Raw genomic sequence first — 20,232 nt, forward strand, 5'->3', positions numbered from 1 at the left:
AACAAACTACTTCTGATTAAGTAAGAAGGGACTGACATTCTACCATATTTAACAATAACAGTACATGTACTATTACATACATGTACTCAAGTATTGTACTTAAGTACAATTTTACATTCTATTTTATGCAACTTTAAACTTATAATCCACTACATGTCAGAGGCCAGCTTTGTACTTTTGACTTCACTACTATATTTATTTGACAACAATTGTTAGATTGCAGATTTTTTATAGAAAAAGTAAATCAACAAAAATAATTCTTATTTATTATTATGGATTAAAACTTTGCTCCATCTTTAACAGCAGCACATAGAATTGATGAACACATCAATAATTATAATTCAGTAAAATAATATATATTATTTTGAGTACTTTTACTTGTGGTTTTGCTACTTTGAGTATATTTTGATGCTAACACTTTTGTACTTTTTGTACTTTTTCTTGTGACAGTATTTCTGCATTGTGCTACTATTGCTGCTTTTACCCAAGTAAAATATCCGAGTACTTCTTTCACCAGATTTTACATTTCATTTAGAGGGATTTATGAATACCTATGACCAAAATGGCGGACCGGCCGACATATACCTGCACAATATCGCTGTTAGAATGGCTCAAGAGCAAGAGCTTAGTGCTAGGAAAAGAAATATTATTAATTTTAGCGTTTTGCATCTTTTGCAGCTAGCTAAATTAACTTTCAAATTCAAAAGAGCCAACGCTAGCTTGCTAGGAAAGACAGTTAGCTATAGCTTGCTAAGTAGCCAAGGTGTAACGAAGGAAAAATAAGTACATGGTGTTCAAAAATGTATTTTACATTTTGACAAGAGTACCTTCTTTGCCATTTGAGTAAGGTTATGTCTAGATGGTAAACCTTTATTTGCAAAGATCTGGCGAGATGGAGGGGTTAGCATTGATCTCAGATGTTTTCGCACGTTTTTTTGCAAATCTAAAGCAACTATCCAGACACGTTTTACGTACACCAAAGTAAATGACTTCCACTCTTGTTGTCTTGTGGTTATTTAGCTCCGCCCACTGAGGTTCCATTTAACCATTGACATATTTCTGCTCCCTGTCTGTTGGACTAAAACTCCAAACTGCTGTTTTGCAATACCACATAGGAGGAAAAAGGGTTATTTAAAATCTAAGTATGTACACAATCTATACACATTCACCTTCATTTAAAAAGTCATTAAATAGGGATACAGCTCCCCTGTAACTACAGCAGTTGAAATATATTAATTTTATAAATCGACATCAAAAATGTACCATTTTGAGAGATTCTCTTAAATCCTTGATTTTTTTTTTTGTGTGTGTCATACAAAGAATCTCTAAAACTTCTTCAAAACTATAAATACCTGTAAAATATTTTTCATAAACCTTCTCATTTGACGTTTCCAGTCAGGCTCTGAAATAGAACCATAAAAGATAAAAATCTAGGGGTTTCATTTAAGCTCGTCAACCATTCACTTCAGTGTCAAACTGTTTCAGCTTCACACACAAATGCGCACAAAGAAAAGTACCCTTCATATACAGTATATATGGATGTCCTCTCCCTGTAGTGCCTCAGAGTCGGCAGAGGGAGCAGTGTTACCATCACGTGTCCTCAACTCCTTGATGCTCCTCCGGGAGCTGAGCTGAGTAGGCGTCAGTGTCTTTTTTTTTTTTTTTTTTTTTTTTGCATGTGTCACCTTGTTTCAACCACAGCCGGGGTCAGCAGAAATTCTATAGAGAACAGAAAATCTTATTTTCATAAAGGGAAATATACAATTAACAAATAGTCTCAAAAGAATTAAAACACACAGATGCATCCTGTAGATGAACAGGAACTTTGGAGGCAGAACAATTTGAATAATGTCATTAACTTTTTGATGAAAGCTCACTGGGCTGCAATGTTTCGGGCTTTTCTATTCTGATGAACATTAACTTTATATAAAATAGTAGGGATGTAATGTACAGGGCTTTAGCAAATCGCTATTTTCCGCCTGTAGTCCCTGGATCTTGGAGTACTAGTTTGTGGCCAAGTTGTAGCATGTAGTCAGTGTCAGTGGTATTAAACACTATTGTAATAAACACTTTGTTTATGTGATAATAATAGTAATATACTTAATATTTATAATATAAGCAAGGTTACTTTTTTCATGTAGCATATTTCAGCAAAAAGGCAAATTGGATCACACCAAAAAAGGACATTCACATTTAATTAGAAACAGTCTTTAAAACAGCCAAGAGAATAGCAAATTAAAAGTTAACGTGTGCAAAATCTTTAACTTACAGAATTGGGTTCACCGTCTTGGTTCAACATGTCCATTCCTGCCAGCTGCTCCAGGATCAGGCTGCCGTCCCTCACCTGCATCAGAAAAATGACAACAATTATGAAAATAGAGGCAAAAAAATGTATTATTCGTCCTAAATACAGAGTATATATAATACTATGAAGGAAATATGTTGACATGATATCGTTTCTTTTTCTTTTTTTGTTTGGTCAGACACATTGACAGGAAACAAGAACAATTGCTGAAAAGGTTACTTGTGAAATTCACGTGCATGTTAAAGAAAAAGGTAATTTATGCAAATGAAAAATGTATTTTATCATATATACTGAAAAAAAAAGGATAAAGATTTTAGTTTCGGAATAACTTATTCTAATACGCTCACCTGCTCTGTGTTCATGGAGCTCATCTGTCCTGACATGTGGTTCATGTTGCCGCCGTTGTTGGCCATGACTCCCAGGTTCATGTTGTTGTTGTTGCTGTTGTACATTCCTCCGTTGGCTTGTGTGGAGTACTGCGACTGGGACTGCTGGGGGTAAACGCTGGAAGGACGCAAACTGAGTCAAAGATGTCAAATATTCACAATAACATCAAATCTAACGGGAAAATAACATCCAAGACATGTCCAACTGTTGTTACCTGTTGCTGGTGGAGATGTTGGCGGGTTGGGACCACCCGGGGGTCGCCTGGTAGGCCGGTGGTCCTCTGTGGTTCGGACCCTGGGGCTGGGTTTGGGGTTGGCCCTGGTTCTGCTGCAGCATGGGGCTCTGACCCGGCCCCATTCTGGGGGACAGCAGGGGGCTCTGAGGGGTCGCAGCCCCGCAAGGAAAACCTGACACGGGGTCCTGGTGTTGCTGCTGCTGGGTCATTCCTGCAGATTGGAGCAGATAAAAGGGATCATAAGCTGCATGGACGAGTACGATACCCACGATAAACCAGATAAACTAGTTTTTACTAGCAGTTAGTAAGTTACTTTACTTCTACTCTACTTTAAGAATAAGGGAATAAGCTCCCGGAGAAGATCACCGCTTTTAAATCAAATCTTAAAACTCACCTGTTCCTCTCTGCCTTCCCCTAAGGTCTTGGTAATTTAGATTGCTTGTGTTTGGGTGGTTGTTCAGTTTTAATAGATATTCTTAGATTTCATTATGATTAAATTAATTCATTTATTTAAATTCTTATTTTATTTTTTGTATGTTTTTAGCGTTTTATTATTATATTTGATTATTGGGATTGTTTTACCCTGTGCAGCACCTTGAGATTTCTTTGTATTTTAAAGTGTGCTATATAAATAAAATCCATTATTATTTATTATTATTAAGATCCTTAACAAGGAAGCAAACTGTCAATATTTCGAGGTCGTATGACACTTAACACATAGAAGACAAATGGGAATGATCTAAACCAGAAGAAATATGAGAAATAATGTAAAGTCTCCCATTTAGAGACTCTGAACAATCTTTACTTAAAGGCACAATGAGTAGGATTTTTCTTTAAAAAAACAATGTATAGACTGATACTGAAATAACTCCTTTAAATCATCACTTATGACCCACTAGAAGTGTGTAGGGGGGTCTGTTATCTGCAGAGAGAGCCTGCCGTCCGTCTGGATTTTCTTATTTTGCTGTGTTCGGACATTTCTGCGTGTTAACCTCTATAAAAACATAGAGACAAGGTGCCATATTGTAAGCACTGACCAATAGGAAGCTACAAAAATGACAGACACTACTTCGAAACAAGGCAAATATAGCGAGGCAAAAAGCCAAAGCTCTTTCCAAAACTAGAATGTAATCTGGGGCTGGTTTTCACCGACCAATCCTACTCATTCTGCCTTTAACATCCAGTTTTTTTTGTTGAGGTGATCCTTCAATTGACAGACCAATCAATAGCATGGAGATAACAAGTTCAATGTCCATCTCTGTCTAACTGTTTGTAGAAAAGCCTCCTGATCCTATTCTGTCCTCACTCCAGAAGATTGCAATCTGAAGAGTTCCAGAAGAATCTGTTTATTTGTTTTGTTTAGTCAAATGAGATTAGGAGTTCATTCACCATAACGTGACAGAAAACACATGAAATCAACTAATAAAAGAACGATTTCTGGTTCAACAGTCGTCACCAGAGCTATTTCCCAACAAAATCACCACATGTAGTCTCCTGATTGGTTTGTGACAGGCTCAAGGATTAAGAAAAAGAAAAAGGATTGGAGTGTTAAAAGCAATTAAAAAAGAAGCAGAAAGTCTTATGCAACATTGTTGACAAATCCAGCGCAAGAAGACATTTGTCATCATGCCACCTTCAACCCACATCCTATCAACGTGACGGAGGACAAACAGTCTGAACAAACATGATTATATTTGATTGCCTCCACCACAACTAGTGAAAGCCAGTATGACGTGACGCACACACACGGAGTACGCTGGCGGCGCGTGCTGCCCTCCAATTATATACCTGAACTGCTGAACTGGTAGGCACTGTGCTGGGACGGGGGGCTCATTACCCCGCTGTACTGCCCGCCTACATTTCCCATCATGCCCTGGCTAGCCAGGTGATGGCCGGGGGAGAGAGGGGAGGAGAAGGGGCTGGAGGAGCCGGGGTGAGGAGGTGGAGGAGGAGAGGGCAGGCCGGTACCGTAGCTGGAGGCCGGGTAGGGGAACTGCTGCGGGTTGCCCTGCGGGAGCCGCGGGTTGGTGCCGCCCACGGGCATCGGCGTTGGGGCGGCGCCCCCGCTGGGGGCATGTTGATGCCCTGAGTCCGCATCATCATGGCGCGCTGCTGGTGCACGTGCTGCTGCTGCTGCTGCTGCTGCAGGTGTTGGCGTTGGCGTAGGTGGTTGCTGAGGTACTCGCGCTGACGCTGGGCCAGCATCTGAGCGTTGAGGGTTCCCTGCAGGAAGAAAAACAAAAAACAGTGAGGTGACAGGTAGTTTAATGAAAGCGACAATAAACAAGATTCTAAGGAGGTATTTAAGACGAAAAACAACTTAAATCACTGAATATGTAAATGAGTCCTGCTGCAAGTGAGTGGATCTTAAAAAAGATGTTAGGATGATAAAGACATATCTGCACATGTCAATTAAGGCTTTAAGTTTACAAAGTGCTTTTTTTCTATGGCTGCAAGGAAAAACAACCAACCAACCAACACACAAACCAGTTGCATGATTTAAAAAACAAATGGATTAAATACTCTTTAACACAATTATTAGACCTGGGTCACAATCATTCTCAATACTAATAAAAACTAATGTAAAATAGTTGTTAACCCAAAGTGCCACGTGAAAAGTGAAACGTTTTCAGTGTTATTCTTTTTTCTTTTTTTTGTACAAAAATGTAAATTCATTTTTGAATCCCCAGTGAAAAACTTTAGAGGTTATGTGCTTTTTTCTAAAATGTTCAGTGAGAAATAAATTATTTTAAATATTCCTGAAAGGCACTGCACAACAGTCATGCATTGCCTCAAATGAATATATACACATACATACATACATACATACATACATACATACATACATACATACATACATACATACATACATACATACATACATACATACATACATACATACATACATACATACATACATACATATATAAAACATAGACTGACCTGGTTTGGTACATTAGCCCTTAGAGGTAGATTCATATTGGACACTCCACTCATCTGGTTCACCATTGGCTGTCGGTTCTACATGAGGATGAATAGAGAACTTTATTAATCTCAACAGAAGATTACACAACAACAACCACTCAGAGATAAACATCTAGTTTCAAAACACCACCTTGACATGCCAGTAAAGTGAGACACTTCAATAACAAGTCTTCTTTCAGACTAGTGGAAGGAAAACATCCAAAAATACACATTTAGGAGTTTATTTTACCACTTTGTCTATTTGTGTCTCCTAAATTCAGGGGTTAGATAATGACTAATTTGCATATTTAAACATAAAATCTAAGAAAACTGGAAATACAAAAGATAATTGTCTTAATGTAAGTTTCATGTTGATATATATTATTTTTTTTTACCCTTTTCACTTGTAGTGTCTTCAAAATGTATGTAATTTGACAATATATATCTTTAAAGTGAGTTTTTTTCTTTTTTTTCAACAGAACGTTCAGAAAACTTAATCGATTATCACTGTTAAAACCTTCTACGATACCTTCAATGACTAATTTATGTCGGTTTATTTGGAGTTTTCTGTCATCACTGTTTCCTCACTGGCACCAACAAAAAAGTGGACGATGGAAGTGCAGAAGTCGTGTCTCACATCTGAGCTCGCTGCTAAATCATCAGTGCTATTTCAGTTAATATACACAAGCTGTTTTCCTTCTAGTCTCCACCAGGTGGCAGTCCACTATTAAACATGTAAAAATAGAGGAAGAAGTGAGTCCCTTGTTGTGAATAATTATATATCATAATATTGCCTTAAGATGAACCATCAAGTGTTTACTGTGTTTACATTTGACTATGAAGACTGAATAAAAACAAAGAAAAGATGAATTCAGAAACAGAAACATGAATTCAAACACACATGAACACAAATGTAGTTTTAGAACATAAAGACCTTGTATATACAATCACAAAGAGGAACATTATGGGGAAATGGGGTCAGTCACAAAAGGTGCAGTCTGTGTATGCATCATCTTTATGAGTGAGTGTATTGTGTGTGTGTGTGTGTGTGTGTGTGTGTGTGTGTGTGTGTGTGTGTGTGTGTGTGTGTGTGTGTGTGTGTGTGTGTGTGTGTGTGTGTGCACATGTCATGTGTGTTCATTGTTAAGTGTCTCAGCAGCAGGGAGTTGCTGATGAAGGCAGAAAGCTGCAGAACATTTGTTCCTTTCTGGCTGCTGCTGTTTGAACTCAACGCCTCTACGCCGAGCGTCTCAGGAAGGAAGAAACAAAATGTGTTTGGAATTGTATTATAAAGGAAGAGCCTCATCTATATATATATATAGACAAAAATATTGTCATAAACCGAAGCAAAAAAACCGAATTTATCCCTGTTGTTTTTTTAATATGCAGTCTAGCCTTGTATAATTTAAAATAAGAAGAACATGATTTACATATTGTAGTGGATCAAATGCCTTTTAACCCCCAAGATGTTTAGCTCAGGTCTAAAGTTAACTAACTAACTGTAACTTAGATGAATTTGCAAGTGACAATTTTGTAGTGAAAGATCACTGAAGTTGATTCCCAAATGAAAAGATTTAAACATGATGGCCATACTGACACATTTCTCGAACCATGCATTAAGTATTTATATGATATACTTCTGAGACATTACACTTGGCCCATAAAAAACAAACTAAAACTAAAAATATATAAACAAATATCTTTCTGAAAACAGACACTAAACTAAACTAAATCTTAAAGTCAAAACTAAACAGGAAGATATTAAATATGTGGTTCCACCTACCAGCTGAGCCTGGAGTCTGTGCTGCAGCTGGAGCCTCAGGTTGTTGGGCTGAGGCGGCACTCCTGGACCGGGCCCCCCCGGCCGGATCCCGACAGGCCTGGGCCCCGCGCCCCCCGGCATCCTCATCATGGGTGGGTAACCGGCGGGCGTCATCCTCTGCGGCCCCATGTGGCCGCTCATAGACGGGCCGTGGAAGCCACCGTCCGAAGGCGCGCTGCCGTACGCTGGAGGGCCACCGTAGTGCTGACCGTACAGGAAAGGCTTCATGCTGGCTGATGGGTCCGAGGAGCCCAGGTACTGGTCCTGGTCCGACATGGGACCCTGCAGGGAGGGAAGAAAGGATGTGAGCGAGAGGAATCAATCATTTTGATTACTCTGGGTTGTTTTCTGTGTAAATCTCCACTATTAAATGAGGTTTTACATGTTTACTAAGTGAATTTTATAAAAATAGGCACTGAAATCAAAATAAATCTCTCAAAGATCTTGTAAAAAACACAGAGAATATAAAGAAAATACTCCAAAATGGGCTAAATCCACAGTTAAAGGTCCACTAAAATACTTTTTTGTGAGTCATTTCTTATTGATCTTCAGCCAGGTGATCTCAGGTCAGTTTGAAGGGGCTCACCTGTCCAGCCAGCGTCGGGATCCCCAGCATCTTGTCGATCTCCTCCAGACCCTCGTAGTCCTTCAACACCGAGCACAGCTGGCTCAGCAGGGCTCCTTCGTCTGGCGGGCCCTCGGGACCGGGGCCGCAGCACCGCATCCTGTCCTCCTGGGGGGCGCCGTACGGTGGCCTGGAAGGGAACCTCAGTATTATTGCCAAACTACATACATAAGGCTTCCAAAACAGTCCACATCTGAGACTCTAATTTCATACTTTCAGATGGATTGATTGAATGCCACACCTGCTTTGGTTTCCATAGTGATCCACAGCCATCATCCGGTTTGGCCATGGTGCAGTCTGATTGGGTGGAGCTTGCTGCTGAGTGTAGGCGGGGTTTGTCATCTCCATCTCTGGAAAAAAAAACACATCAAATGTCAGTTTAAGAGTCGAGGTCAGTTTGTGACTTTTCTTTCCGTCTTGCTTCGTCCTCTCACCGTTGCCCATCATCTGCATGCCGACCATGGCTCTGGATCCGGGCGGGCCTCTCGTGGTCATTGCGGCGTTCATGTTGGGGACCATCCGACTCGGCCCGACCCCTTGGCCCATCATCGGCCCCCCCGCGGTGCCCCCCATGGACCCCTGGTGACCCCAGCCCTGCTGCATGGAGCCCGCATCGACCCGTTACTCAGCATGCCTGATTTGGAGAGAACAGATTGTTACGAGTCAGTTTTTCTTTATTACAATACAGAATCTTAAAACTTTATTTTACTTAGAAAGAACAAATAAAACGTATGACTCATTTTTTTCAAGCCCAAAACATATTTATAAGATTATGATTATGATACAAATTCTTAAAAAAGAAAAAATAGTAGAGAAGAAAATGATCCTGTGGCTGCATTGAATAAAAAGTTTGACAGGGCAAAAATAAATATTTATTCATAAGAATTTATAAGAAATGTATTTGTTTAGTTTTTTTGTTGTTTATTACGGGTATAATGTCTCTCTGCCTTGTTTATATTGTTAATGCTTTTATTGTTTCGGTATTTTTACCATGTAAAGTACATCTTAATACCTTTTAAAGTGCTATACAAATAAAATAAAATAAATATTATTATTATTATTATAACATCATTTTAATACCAGAGCTTGTATGTGTGTATGTATATTTGATATACTATTTCTTCTCCTGGCTGACCTTGATTGGCCATCGCAGCCTGGTTGGCCATGCCTGCGTGGGTTCCCATCATGCTTTGCTGCTGTTGCTGCTGCTGCTGCTGCAGTAAGGAGTAGGGCCCGTTGTTCCTGTGCTGAGGAGGAAACGGTCTTCCAGCGTTGGGGTTTGGGCCGACACCGCCGTCCAGAGACTCAATCCTGACTGGAGGAGCACCTCGACCCGGCTGACCCGGCCTGGCGCTGTTAAAGCCTGCTGGGAGGAAGACGAGTTAAATATATATATATAGTGTCGTTCATATCCTGAGACAAAGACGTGATGAAGGTCTCGTTCTACACAAATACACTGTTGCAGACGTACCTGCAGGGCTGATGGGAGGGAAGGCTCTGTGCTGGTTGGGAGGGCTGCTGACTCCGCCTCCGCTGCTGCTCTCCGTCATCTGCAGGATGTCGCTGATGATGCTCTGTTTTTCCACGGAGGAACCGGGCGCAGCAGAGGAAGAGGAGGACGAAGAGGAGGCTGGTCCTCTGACTGGCTGTTGGCTCGAGAACATCTGCTGCTGCTGCTGCTGGCCGCCGCTCTGCAGGTCCTCCAGCAGGTCGTCCAGCTCACTGGTCTGAGAGCAGCCACAGGGGGGAAAAAATGACATTTAAGGACTGGTCTGCTGAAATTCAAGGACTAAGAATGTCCACGTTTCAGAGAAAGACATGATATTTGCTGTATTCTAGACTCCTGACTGTGGTTATTTTTGTAGATTTCTGTCACATAGTTTCTTTTTCATGTGTGATCCAGGCAAAGCTCATTGCATTTAGTATAATATTTCAACACCTTTTATAAACTCAGATCCACACACAAAGAATCTTCATCGTGCATGTGATGTTGAACTTTTCATTTTGTGTTGATTTTGGCGGTCCCTGTGGACAAATGCGGTATTGTTTCTGAGCACCAGCTTCCCTTTAGAAAACCTCTAATTTTACTGCAGCAGGGTCAGGTAGTCTGCCCCACTAAGTCCTGGTTCTGGTTTTCCCATGCCCCCCTTTCCTCCAGGGGGCCCAGCAATACGGCCTGGACCTTTATGAACTTTATAAAACATGTTCTTGCTTTTAAAGGAGATCTGAAGTAAAGGTTAGATGAAGGATCTCATGTATACAGGCGGTGTATCAGGGAAGCTTTCAGTTCAGGTGCCGACATCTAAAAAAAAGTTTTCGGTTGCTTCAAAGAAACACTTTTATCCCTCATATAAAATATACATTAAAAGTAGAACAATGTATTGTTGTTGTTTGATTAACGTGTTTAAAAAAAGAGAATAAGGACATGAAGAAATGGTACGATGGATAAGGACGAAACAAAACAATAAAAGTGACCAAAGAAACCTGCACATAATGAAAACAAGAAATCTGATATTGAAACCCCCCCTCAGTATGACCGTGTTATTTAACCCACCACATACATAACACACACACACACACACACACACACACACACACACACACACACACACACACACACACACACACACACACACACACACACACACACACACACACACACACACACATAACACACAGACACAAACTCGTCTTTCCTGCGGCCGTTTGGCTGATGAATAGAGGAGGAGCTAAAAATAAACTGCCAGAACTAATGAGGTCATGTGTGATGTACAGTCGCTGCTCTGTGTAGCCTGGGTGTATATGCACACACACACACACACACACACACACACACACACACACACACACACACACACACACACACACACACACACACACACACACACACTGAACACAACTTGGCCACATATCAAGGTCATACTTTTAAATGGAGATATGGAGATAGTATGTAAAGCTAAAGTCTTTGGTTATGCAGCATAACAAACATCCGGCCACAGTAGTGCCACCTATCACGATCTTATTTGTCATATTATACATAAAAACAAACAAACCTAGATTAAACTTTGAATGTAAGCACGCTAAATTCGCTGCTAGTCCGAGCAGTGTGGCACCACCTCAGCTGTTACTTTAGCACAGTAACAGTGAGAACATACTAAATATGAATAACAGGTAGCAAGCTGCAACTTTGCAAGCAACGAGCGGATAACAAAAGTTTGCAAACTTTGCAGTAGTTTGTCTACAGCTGCAACTGGTGCTACCTTTCTGTCTTTCTAGGATTTCACACCAACACTTTGCAGAACATTGTTTCCGATGGAGATTCATGATGGACTCTCCTGAGCAGCCACCACAGGGTCGCAAGCTGCCATGTACAGGAGAACAGAAATGCATGCAAGCTTAGTGTACTAGAAACCTGTTGACCTTCTGTCTGTCAGCTGCATTTACTTTCTGTGTTTTCTTTCAGAGACGTCCCTGGCACAATCTCGATCGGCTTAACAAAGCGTCACCTTATTCTACAAACTACAAAGCCATCCAGACTCTGAATGGCTACCTCCCCAACCGGGGGCGACCTCCGCTGTCCGGAGGCCCAGTAGGAGCGACGTCAAACCCATGCCGTCCTCCTCCAGCTCCTTCCTGGAACCAACTTCAACTATGTCAGAGCACCTGGAGTTTCAATGATCAAACTAATCTTTTCCTACAAGAGAGGGAGTGCTACGCTGTGAAATATTTCTGCTGCTGTAACCAAGAGTTTACCATCATTCACTCTCCCAAGAGGTTTGTACACACATGCATGTGTGTACACACAAAGTACAAGATACACAGACCCACTGTATATATACGTATGCATATACAAACGCATGCAAACACACCTACACGCGTGTCAGCAGACCGCGGTTCTCACTTGAAGGTGTTGAGCTGTTAAGTACATGCATATGTCAGTTTGGTTAAGTGGAGAGATTGCTTAATTATTCGCATTCACTCACAACAGACAGAAGTCTTCATGTGTAAAGGGAGATTTAAGGGAGATTCTGACTGTGATCAGTCTCCACGTGGTTGTTGTCTACGACTGGAAATAGTGTTTTAGTCAAAAAAAGCTAAGAGGTTAAGTTTAACCAAAAAGAGAGAAGCATCAAATCCATTTGAGAAGCTGAAATGACATTTCTGCATTAGAAATGACTAACATGATTATATTAATTGCTGGCAAATTCCCGCCAATCCACTAACGACAACACTGACCTGGTCGGCCATGTCGAACTCTCCCTCCTGCATCTCCGTCTTGACGTTGGCCAGCAGGGGTCCGTCGCCGGGCTCCATCTTGATGGCTTTATCCAGGATGCCGTTATCGTCCCTGTCCAGCAGATAGCGCAGCAGTGCATTGTCCTTCTTCTTGGGGCTCCCCGGCTCCTGTTTCATGCAGAGCTCACCCATGCTGTCCCCCGAAGACGACTCTGGACCAACGGGGTCTTTTCCCGTAGCCTCCGCCGTTAGCTTGGCCAACTCCACGGGCGAGGTGCTGTTCTGCAGCAACCTGTGGAGGATTTTGTGCTTCTCCTTTAGGGAGGTGGAGTGGTTGTTGTGCCCGGCACCACCACCCATACCCCCGATCCCGCCCAGCTGATCCTTACAGTTCTGGTCGTCCCCCATTGGGGGCGATGAGCAGGGATCAGTGGACTCTGATTTGGTGGTGAGGAGCTGGAGCAGCTTCGTGTGCCCCTTTGTGTTCAGAAGTGTTGCGTTTGGGGCGTCGCCGAGCTCCCCTGAGCTTCCATTACCTTCAGAGCTATCGCCGTCTTTCTCATCGTCTCCGTCCGGGTTCGGGGACAACAAGTCTTGCTGCTCCCCAAAGGTTCCCAACAAGTCGGCCTCTAAGCTGGGATTGTTCTTGGCTTGTTGGCTGCTGTTTTGAAGAGGGCTCTGAAGGCCAAACAGCTTCCCGTCAGGTGACTCTGGATGCTGCCCCTCCGTGAGTCCCTGGGAAACCCTGTGGCCCTGGCTGAGGGCCTGCAATGCACTAAGGGAGTTGAACACTTGGCTATTCCCCGTGCTGCTGCAAACGGACGCTGGCGAGTGGAGTCCGGCTGCGGGAGAGAAAGAACCAGGGGGATGTTGCAGGTGAGGGCTACTACAGCTGCTGCTGCTGGCCACCATGCTGGGGCTCTGGCGATGGCGAGGAGACAACATGGCGCCCTGGACCCCTGATGAGACGCTGGGGCTTCCCTGGGCCGAAGGGCTGCCCAGCTTGGGCGCCCGACCCGATACGGATCCAAAACCACGTCCGATGGCACTGGAGGCCGTGTTGGAGTGGTGCGTGTTGCTGGTTACACTGGCATCAGGGGAAGGGGAGGGGCCACTCACACTGGTTGGGGTCATTGGCTTGGTCATGCTCTGGCCGCCAGCCATGTCTGCAGTCATGCCACTCATGTTCTCTCTGTAAGGAAAAGAAAACAGACACGAGAGTCAGACCTGCTCCAAGGCAGTGCTGGTTGTAAAGCCAATGCAGAAGTGTCTTAAAGCTGCATTCTCTCTACTGACCATCAGGGGGCGACTCCTCTGGCTGTATAGAAGTCTATGAGAAAATGACTCTACTTCTCTCTTGATTTATTCCCTCAGTAAACATTGTAAACATGAGTTTATGGTCTCAATCTCTAGTTTCAAGTCTTCTTCAATACAGCATGATGTTCATTTAGTAAATGATGCTCCATTTAGAGTCAAACAGACCATAAAGCAGGGTACGCTTTAGGGCGGGGCTACTGTGATTGACAGGTCTCTACCACTACCAGAGCCGTATATGGCGTCTCTATGTCAGGCCTCCTCATTCCAAATACGGTAACTTCCATTCACTGGTTGCAAAAAGTCAAGAAGGCGACAGGCGTAATCCAAGATGGCGACGGACAAATCGCCAAAACTGTCCACAGTTCACGACGACTATGTCCAATTCTTATTTACAGACTATGTTTGTGCATTAGAGGTTTGGCAACTTCTCGATTCTTGGATGTATCGCAATGCTGACGTGAAGAATTCTACATAAATGGAGTGACAGAACATAATGGTGAGTTTTTCAGTAAAAGAGAATATCATTTTGGATTGGGTTAAAAGAGTGCACCGTGAAAAGGTAGAGCGACTCATCCAGTGGAACAGAGAGCAGCTCTGAAACAGTGTACACAACTGAGAAAACAGAGCTGTAAAGAGGCCTAAAGCTGTAACAGAAAAAAGAGCTTTTTAAAACAAGGAATCGGCTTCAGCCCCCCCTACACAAAACACACAAAGATCTCATTGTGCCGAGTACTGGAGCGATAATTTTCAATGTGAAACTTGTGGAAGTAAAAAAAAAAATAAAGGCCAAGTGTTTGCCATTGATGGCCCAAAGCTCCGGGTAACAGCTCTGGCATTGTTTCCTGACTGCAGTCCAATTCTTGACTCTGAATGGTCACACTAAAGGGCTGGGTGCTGGTGGAGTTGCAGTCGCTCTTGCAGTGGTGGGAGGTTGGTACTGTATACTGGACTGGCTGGTAGCGCTTGTGTCAGTTTTTGTTCTATAAGTACGGCGGCGGCTCTGAATAAGAGGCTCTTTGTTCTTGAACCTCTTTGTCCAAATCAAGAGGAAACCGTGACCACCGAGAGAGAACATGTGATAAACACACACAAGAAAAGTGTGAAATGAAATCTATCTTCTTATATAATTAAAGTCATTGTCAAAATATTTTTGAAAAGTCAGTTTTAAGAAGATTTTTTTGCAACTTTGGTGGACCAAACTGGAGACTCATTCTCAAGAAATCATATATTTCTCTGGAAGGACTGACTGCAGGTTTAACAGAGAGTCCTTTAGCGCTTTTCAGTTTCTGTTCTTGTTTGACAAGATGGTTTATCGCCTCTGACCACAGAGTCTCACTCTCTGTTGTCTGTTGCAGCGTCACTTTGGGTTATAGATGGAAAAAGCGATTTGTTTTTTTAACACTTTTGCTGTTTGGAAAAAAAAACATGTTGCTACTAAGCAAGACAACTACACTATAACTGATAACTTTCAGGGGACTTAAACCCTGCTTCTTTCGCTGAGATCAGCAGACCTAAACTCAATGATGAAGCCAAACCTTCTCTTCAAATGAAAGGTTTTGCAAAGATGTACCAAGGGATGCTCTTATATACATAATATTGTTTGACTTAACAGACACAATGTGAAATGATAACACCCAAAAAAGACTGAAGAAAAGAAGGTTAGAGACCAACAGGTGTGGAAAAAGTAGGAAAAACTCTGAAGCAACCTTTTAAACAATATGCAATTGGTTCTTAATAGCGAAGTTGCTTCTTTTTCTGTTGGATAGGAAACTAAGGAACAGATCTTTTTTTGTGCCAGCCCCTTCATGACTGAATGCAATGTTTTAGAAACACAGACACTTTGCAGTAGAGGCAGAGGAAGAGAAAGGAGGCTGGTACCTCTGCAGGATGTGGAGGGACATGTAGAGCTGGGGCTCGTTGTTGGCTGGAGATCGGACCAGCTTGCTCTTGGTGTGAGCTGAGACGATGGTGCCGTCGGCCAGAGAGAACCTGTACAGAGGGCTGAGAGCAGTGCCGCCCCTCAGCACTGCAAAGACACGGGCAGAAAATTACACTTTAACATCGTCAACACACGACTGAAAGAATATGATTTGATGCTTCCTACAAGCTATTCAAAAAGATAAAGAAATAAGAGGTGAAGTGAATTATTTCACTAACTGTTAAGGGCTTTAACAGTTTATATATATTTATTGAGGAGTTGCCCTTTCAGACGGTTAACTGAAGGCTTTATTTTGGTGTTTTAAAAGGTTAGTTTTGGATTCACTAAAGAACTAAAAACATCAAGGCAGCGGTTGAGCAGAAACTCTCGTGTTCTGAGAGGCAAAATTACTGTTTTTGTTTGATGGAGTTTTGTGCCTCTGAAGAGAGAAAGATACCGGCTTCAGTTCCCTGTTGGAAAGGCCTGTCTGACAGCAAAGTACAATATTCTAAATATAGCGTACAATTAAACTGTAATTGTTTATTTCTTTAGGTTAGGTTTGATGATGCTCCTGCCTGTTTTTTCCAAACAACCCCACTTCAAAAACTCTGAACCATCCCTTTAATACACGGAACACTTCAAGCATGGATATAAGGTAGATTATCATTCACCTACGATTAATTCCTCATAGAAATTTTAAAGCCCTGAACTCTCAAAAAGTCAACCTTGAACCTATGAAAGTAGGGATTGAAAAACTCAAAAAGAAGGAAAAGAATTCAGCTACCAAAAGAAAATACTACAGATACAGTTTTGCTATCAGAATGAGCATGTTCCTACTACACTAATGCATCCTTTACAGGCTGCAGGGTGAGCTCCGAGTTTGTCTTTCTCACCGTCTTGCTGGTGTTTCTTAGCGAAGGACATCTCCCCGTCATTCTGCAGGTGAAACCTCTGAATGCAACGTCGAACCAGGTCCTCCCAGCCCGGCTTCATGGACGCACGGAGCAGACTGGTGTCCAGAGACGTGATCTTACCTGGACAGGTAGAAGACCTGATGTTAACAGATTACTCTCATGGGAAAGTAGGGTAATCACTTAGTTATAGACCAGAGTTTCAGTCCCTATCCACATTCTTATCATATGCGATGTGGACAACATTATATATTTGGCACAAAACTATTCTAATTGATCAGAGGGCGTATTAACAGTAGAACCTCCCGGTCCAGTTCTACCTTGAAGGTCCTGTCGCGTGGTGAAGCTCTCGTAGGCGGGCAGCACAGGTCTCTCTTTGACGGGGACTCTTCTCGCCACACAGATGAGACATGACTGGAAATCTGCATGTTTGGAAAAAGCATGGGTTAAATAACACTAACACTAACATTAACACCTTAATGCAATGGGAAACAACATGTATTTAAGAATATAGGTAGGGTGGAAAAGAGGTGATTATAATTATGAATGCCTTTTTCCTTTAGTGGAACCATGGACGATTATGAGACCTCTCCTCCAAAAGGACATAGTATCACAGACTATATAGTTGTTTAGCTTTTTATGTAGTTTTTTTGTGTCTCTTTGTAGTCGTTAAGTATCTTTCTCTTGTTATTTTGTGGCTCTTTCAGTATGTATTTGGTCTTATTCTCCTTTGTATTTTGTGTCTCATTTTGAGTCTCTTTGTGGTTGCTTTGTGTCTCTTTGTAGTAATTTTTTGTGTCTCTTTGTCACTTTGTTCTCATTTTGTAGTCTTTTTTGTAGTCGTTTTGTGTCAGTATGTATTTGTTTTGGTCTTATTGTTGTTATTTTCTGTCTATAGTTGTTTTCCCCTCTTTGTGTAGTGGTTTAGCGTCTCTTTGTAGTTCTTTTGTGCCTATTTGTAGTCATTTTGAGTCTCTTTGTTGTTGCCTTGTGTCTCTTTTTAGTCATTTTGTGTCTCTTTGTAGTCGTTTTGTGTCAGTATGTATTTGTTTTGGTCTTATTGTAGTTATTTTCTGTCTGTAGTTGTTTTGCGTCTCTTTGTAGTTCTTTTGTGCCTATTTGTAGTCATTTTGAGTCTCTTTGCTGTTGCTTTGTGTCTCTTTGTAGTCATTTTTTGTCTAGTTTTAGTTGTTTTGCCCCCATTCATAGTCCTTATGAGTCTCTTTTTAGTCTTTGTGTGTGTCTTTGTAGTCGTTTTAGTTTTTTGGAGGTCATTTTACGTGTCTTCCTGGTTGATAGCGTCCTTTTGAATTACATTTTGTGGGTGAAGACTAATGGGTCCCCTGACATTTCGTGCCCCTGGGCCTGTGCCCGTCAGGCCTGCTCAGTAAATGATCCATGGGTAGGCATCACTTCCCACTAAAATTGACACTGAACTATAAATCACAACATACACCATAGAGATCTAAGACGGGACTCCTGTTAACCCCTTTAGTTGAACATAAATAAAGTTTAAACTTAACTTACAACCCAAACTTAGGACCTAAACTAATTCTTATCCCTGCTTTCAACCACGGCTAGAGCTTAAACATCCAGTTGCATTGAAATCAAACTCAGCATGAACACTAACTTCATCCTCAACATTGATATCAAGAAGTCTCGATCCCAATCAAACTCAGCCTAAACCTCAATCTCAACCTGCGCCCTCAATCTGTCCACCAGACATCCTCCTCCTGTCGGTGGGGAGAGATTAGCACACTATCTGGTTGTCAGACATCTAAAATTAGAGTGCCAGACTGATTCTTTTCCCCCGAGTGTGTATGTGTGTGTGATAAGATAAGATGGGAGGCTGACAAAGTGCCACGCGCTAATTAGTGTCTCCCGGTGGATGGGAGGAGTGGTGATGAAAGGAGGACAGGACACAAGAGACCGCCGAGAGAGAGAGTGAGGGGAAAATGACAGGAAGTCAAGACGGAGAGGGAAAGATGGAGAAAGAAGTAAAAAAGGAAAAACATGTATGAGCTGAAGAATTGGGCTTTGTTTGAAAATGCTAACATACTGCATAGTACATACTTAGTGAATACTGTGTACTAAATGTATGATTACATGCTGACTGTTCACACTGAAGCTAACTCAACATCATGACTCGACATCACGAAATTACCAGTCAGAGCTACCGTGTAGGAAATTTGTTTCATTCAATGTAATATTATACAGTTTTATTTTTAAGCAAATAGAAATAACTACATATGTTTTCTACTGTACGTTATATATGTCAGCTTTTCTTCTGATCTGTACCTTTACATCACTCGCCATCATTCCTAATTATCTTATTATTTTAAACTTGTTTTAATGTCTGCTTTGCAATTCACCATTTGGCTAGTCTGAGGAAACACAATGCATTATGGGATGGTTTGGTATGTCCAGTAAGCTCCCATCACATACTTTGAAGTTTTTGCTAATGTAGTTTAGATCCTCACGTCTCTTGCGTACAAAAGAAACCCCCACATACTTTGTGCATGGAACGCACGACATACTCAATTTTATGTCATAATTAGTATGAATATTATGCAATTGCAAACAAAGCCATTGAAACAAATAGAGCAATTTGGAAGTAACAAAAGAGGGACCAAATAAAGAGACAGTACAAGAGTAAGCAAAAGAGAGGCAACAAAACAAATAGAGTGGGAGAAAATGGAAAAGAAGAAGAAACCAAGAGAGAGACTTAGCGATAGAGACAATAAAAACAATAAAAGAAAGCAAGAAATCATAACAGAAAGAGAAACAAAAAAAAACCTAATTTTGTACAATGACAATAAATTAACCTTGGACAAACATGGAGTAAAAAGTAAAGGCAAAAGAGACAAAGTAAGTTAGAGACATTACCTTCCCCCTCTTCCTTGATGGACTTTGGTTCGGAGACGGCAAAACACTGCATGGTCTCGTACTTCTGCTGCGGCGCCTCCTGCTGGTCGGACGCCGACCGGGCGTCACCGTCGGTGTGAGGGTTGACCAGCATGCGGCAGGTGAACGTGTGGCTGTTCCTGTTGGACGAATCACTGCTGCGATGGTTGACTGTAGAATTAAAAAGAAAAAGTATACCATGATGAGGTATCTCACTTTATAACATAGTTTTAACAATTTTAGTGTGAGTTGTTCTCCAGACTTCTGTGAACTTGTGTGACCAGAGATCTGTCGTCTCTAGATCAACATAACGCTAACATTGTTTGCTTTTTTTAAATAATCCTATTTGTTTGATACTTTGTTCAGGTAAATTGAGGTGAATCGTCTCGAATCTCAAACTATAAGAATGGTTTCTAGAAAAAGTTCACAAGAAAGGGGAATATTCTGTGTTGTCATTTAAGAAAAGAGGGCAGTGTTGACCTGTTGAACTAAACTGTGGCTAGTTTAGCATCAGATAATTACATGTGGGAACTAAAAGACAGGTATTAATGGAGCCTGTTTGTCTCCATGTCGTCATTCTCTTTAGTATTGTCAACAAACAAAAGCAG

General features: G+C 41.7%; 1 protein-coding gene across 1 annotated transcript in view; it reads right to left on the reverse strand.

The window, feature by feature from the left end:
- Nucleotides 1-1,660: 1,660 nt before the first annotated feature.
- Nucleotides 1,661-20,232, reverse strand: part of LOC129116218 (nuclear receptor coactivator 2-like) — a 37,004-nt gene continuing 18,432 nt past the window's right edge. Inside the window, 19 exon segments of the mRNA XM_054627221.1 lie at nt 1,661-1,719; nt 2,270-2,344; nt 2,653-2,809; nt 2,907-3,138; nt 4,716-4,994; nt 4,997-5,150; nt 5,871-5,948; nt 7,675-7,995; nt 8,300-8,468; nt 8,580-8,688; nt 8,773-8,949; nt 8,952-8,972; nt 9,474-9,701; nt 9,810-10,065; nt 12,575-13,766; nt 15,770-15,917; nt 16,703-16,843; nt 17,041-17,142; nt 19,607-19,795. Of these exon segments, the coding sequence (XP_054483196.1) occupies nt 1,708-1,719; nt 2,270-2,344; nt 2,653-2,809; nt 2,907-3,138; nt 4,716-4,994; nt 4,997-5,150; nt 5,871-5,948; nt 7,675-7,995; nt 8,300-8,468; nt 8,580-8,688; nt 8,773-8,949; nt 8,952-8,972; nt 9,474-9,701; nt 9,810-10,065; nt 12,575-13,766; nt 15,770-15,917; nt 16,703-16,843; nt 17,041-17,142; nt 19,607-19,795 (4,040 nt within the window). The 3' untranslated portion in view covers nt 1,661-1,707.

The sequence above is a fragment of the Anoplopoma fimbria genome, chromosome 3 (assembly GCF_027596085.1).
Source record: "Anoplopoma fimbria isolate UVic2021 breed Golden Eagle Sablefish chromosome 3, Afim_UVic_2022, whole genome shotgun sequence".
NCBI lineage: Eukaryota > Metazoa > Chordata > Actinopteri > Perciformes > Anoplopomatidae > Anoplopoma > Anoplopoma fimbria.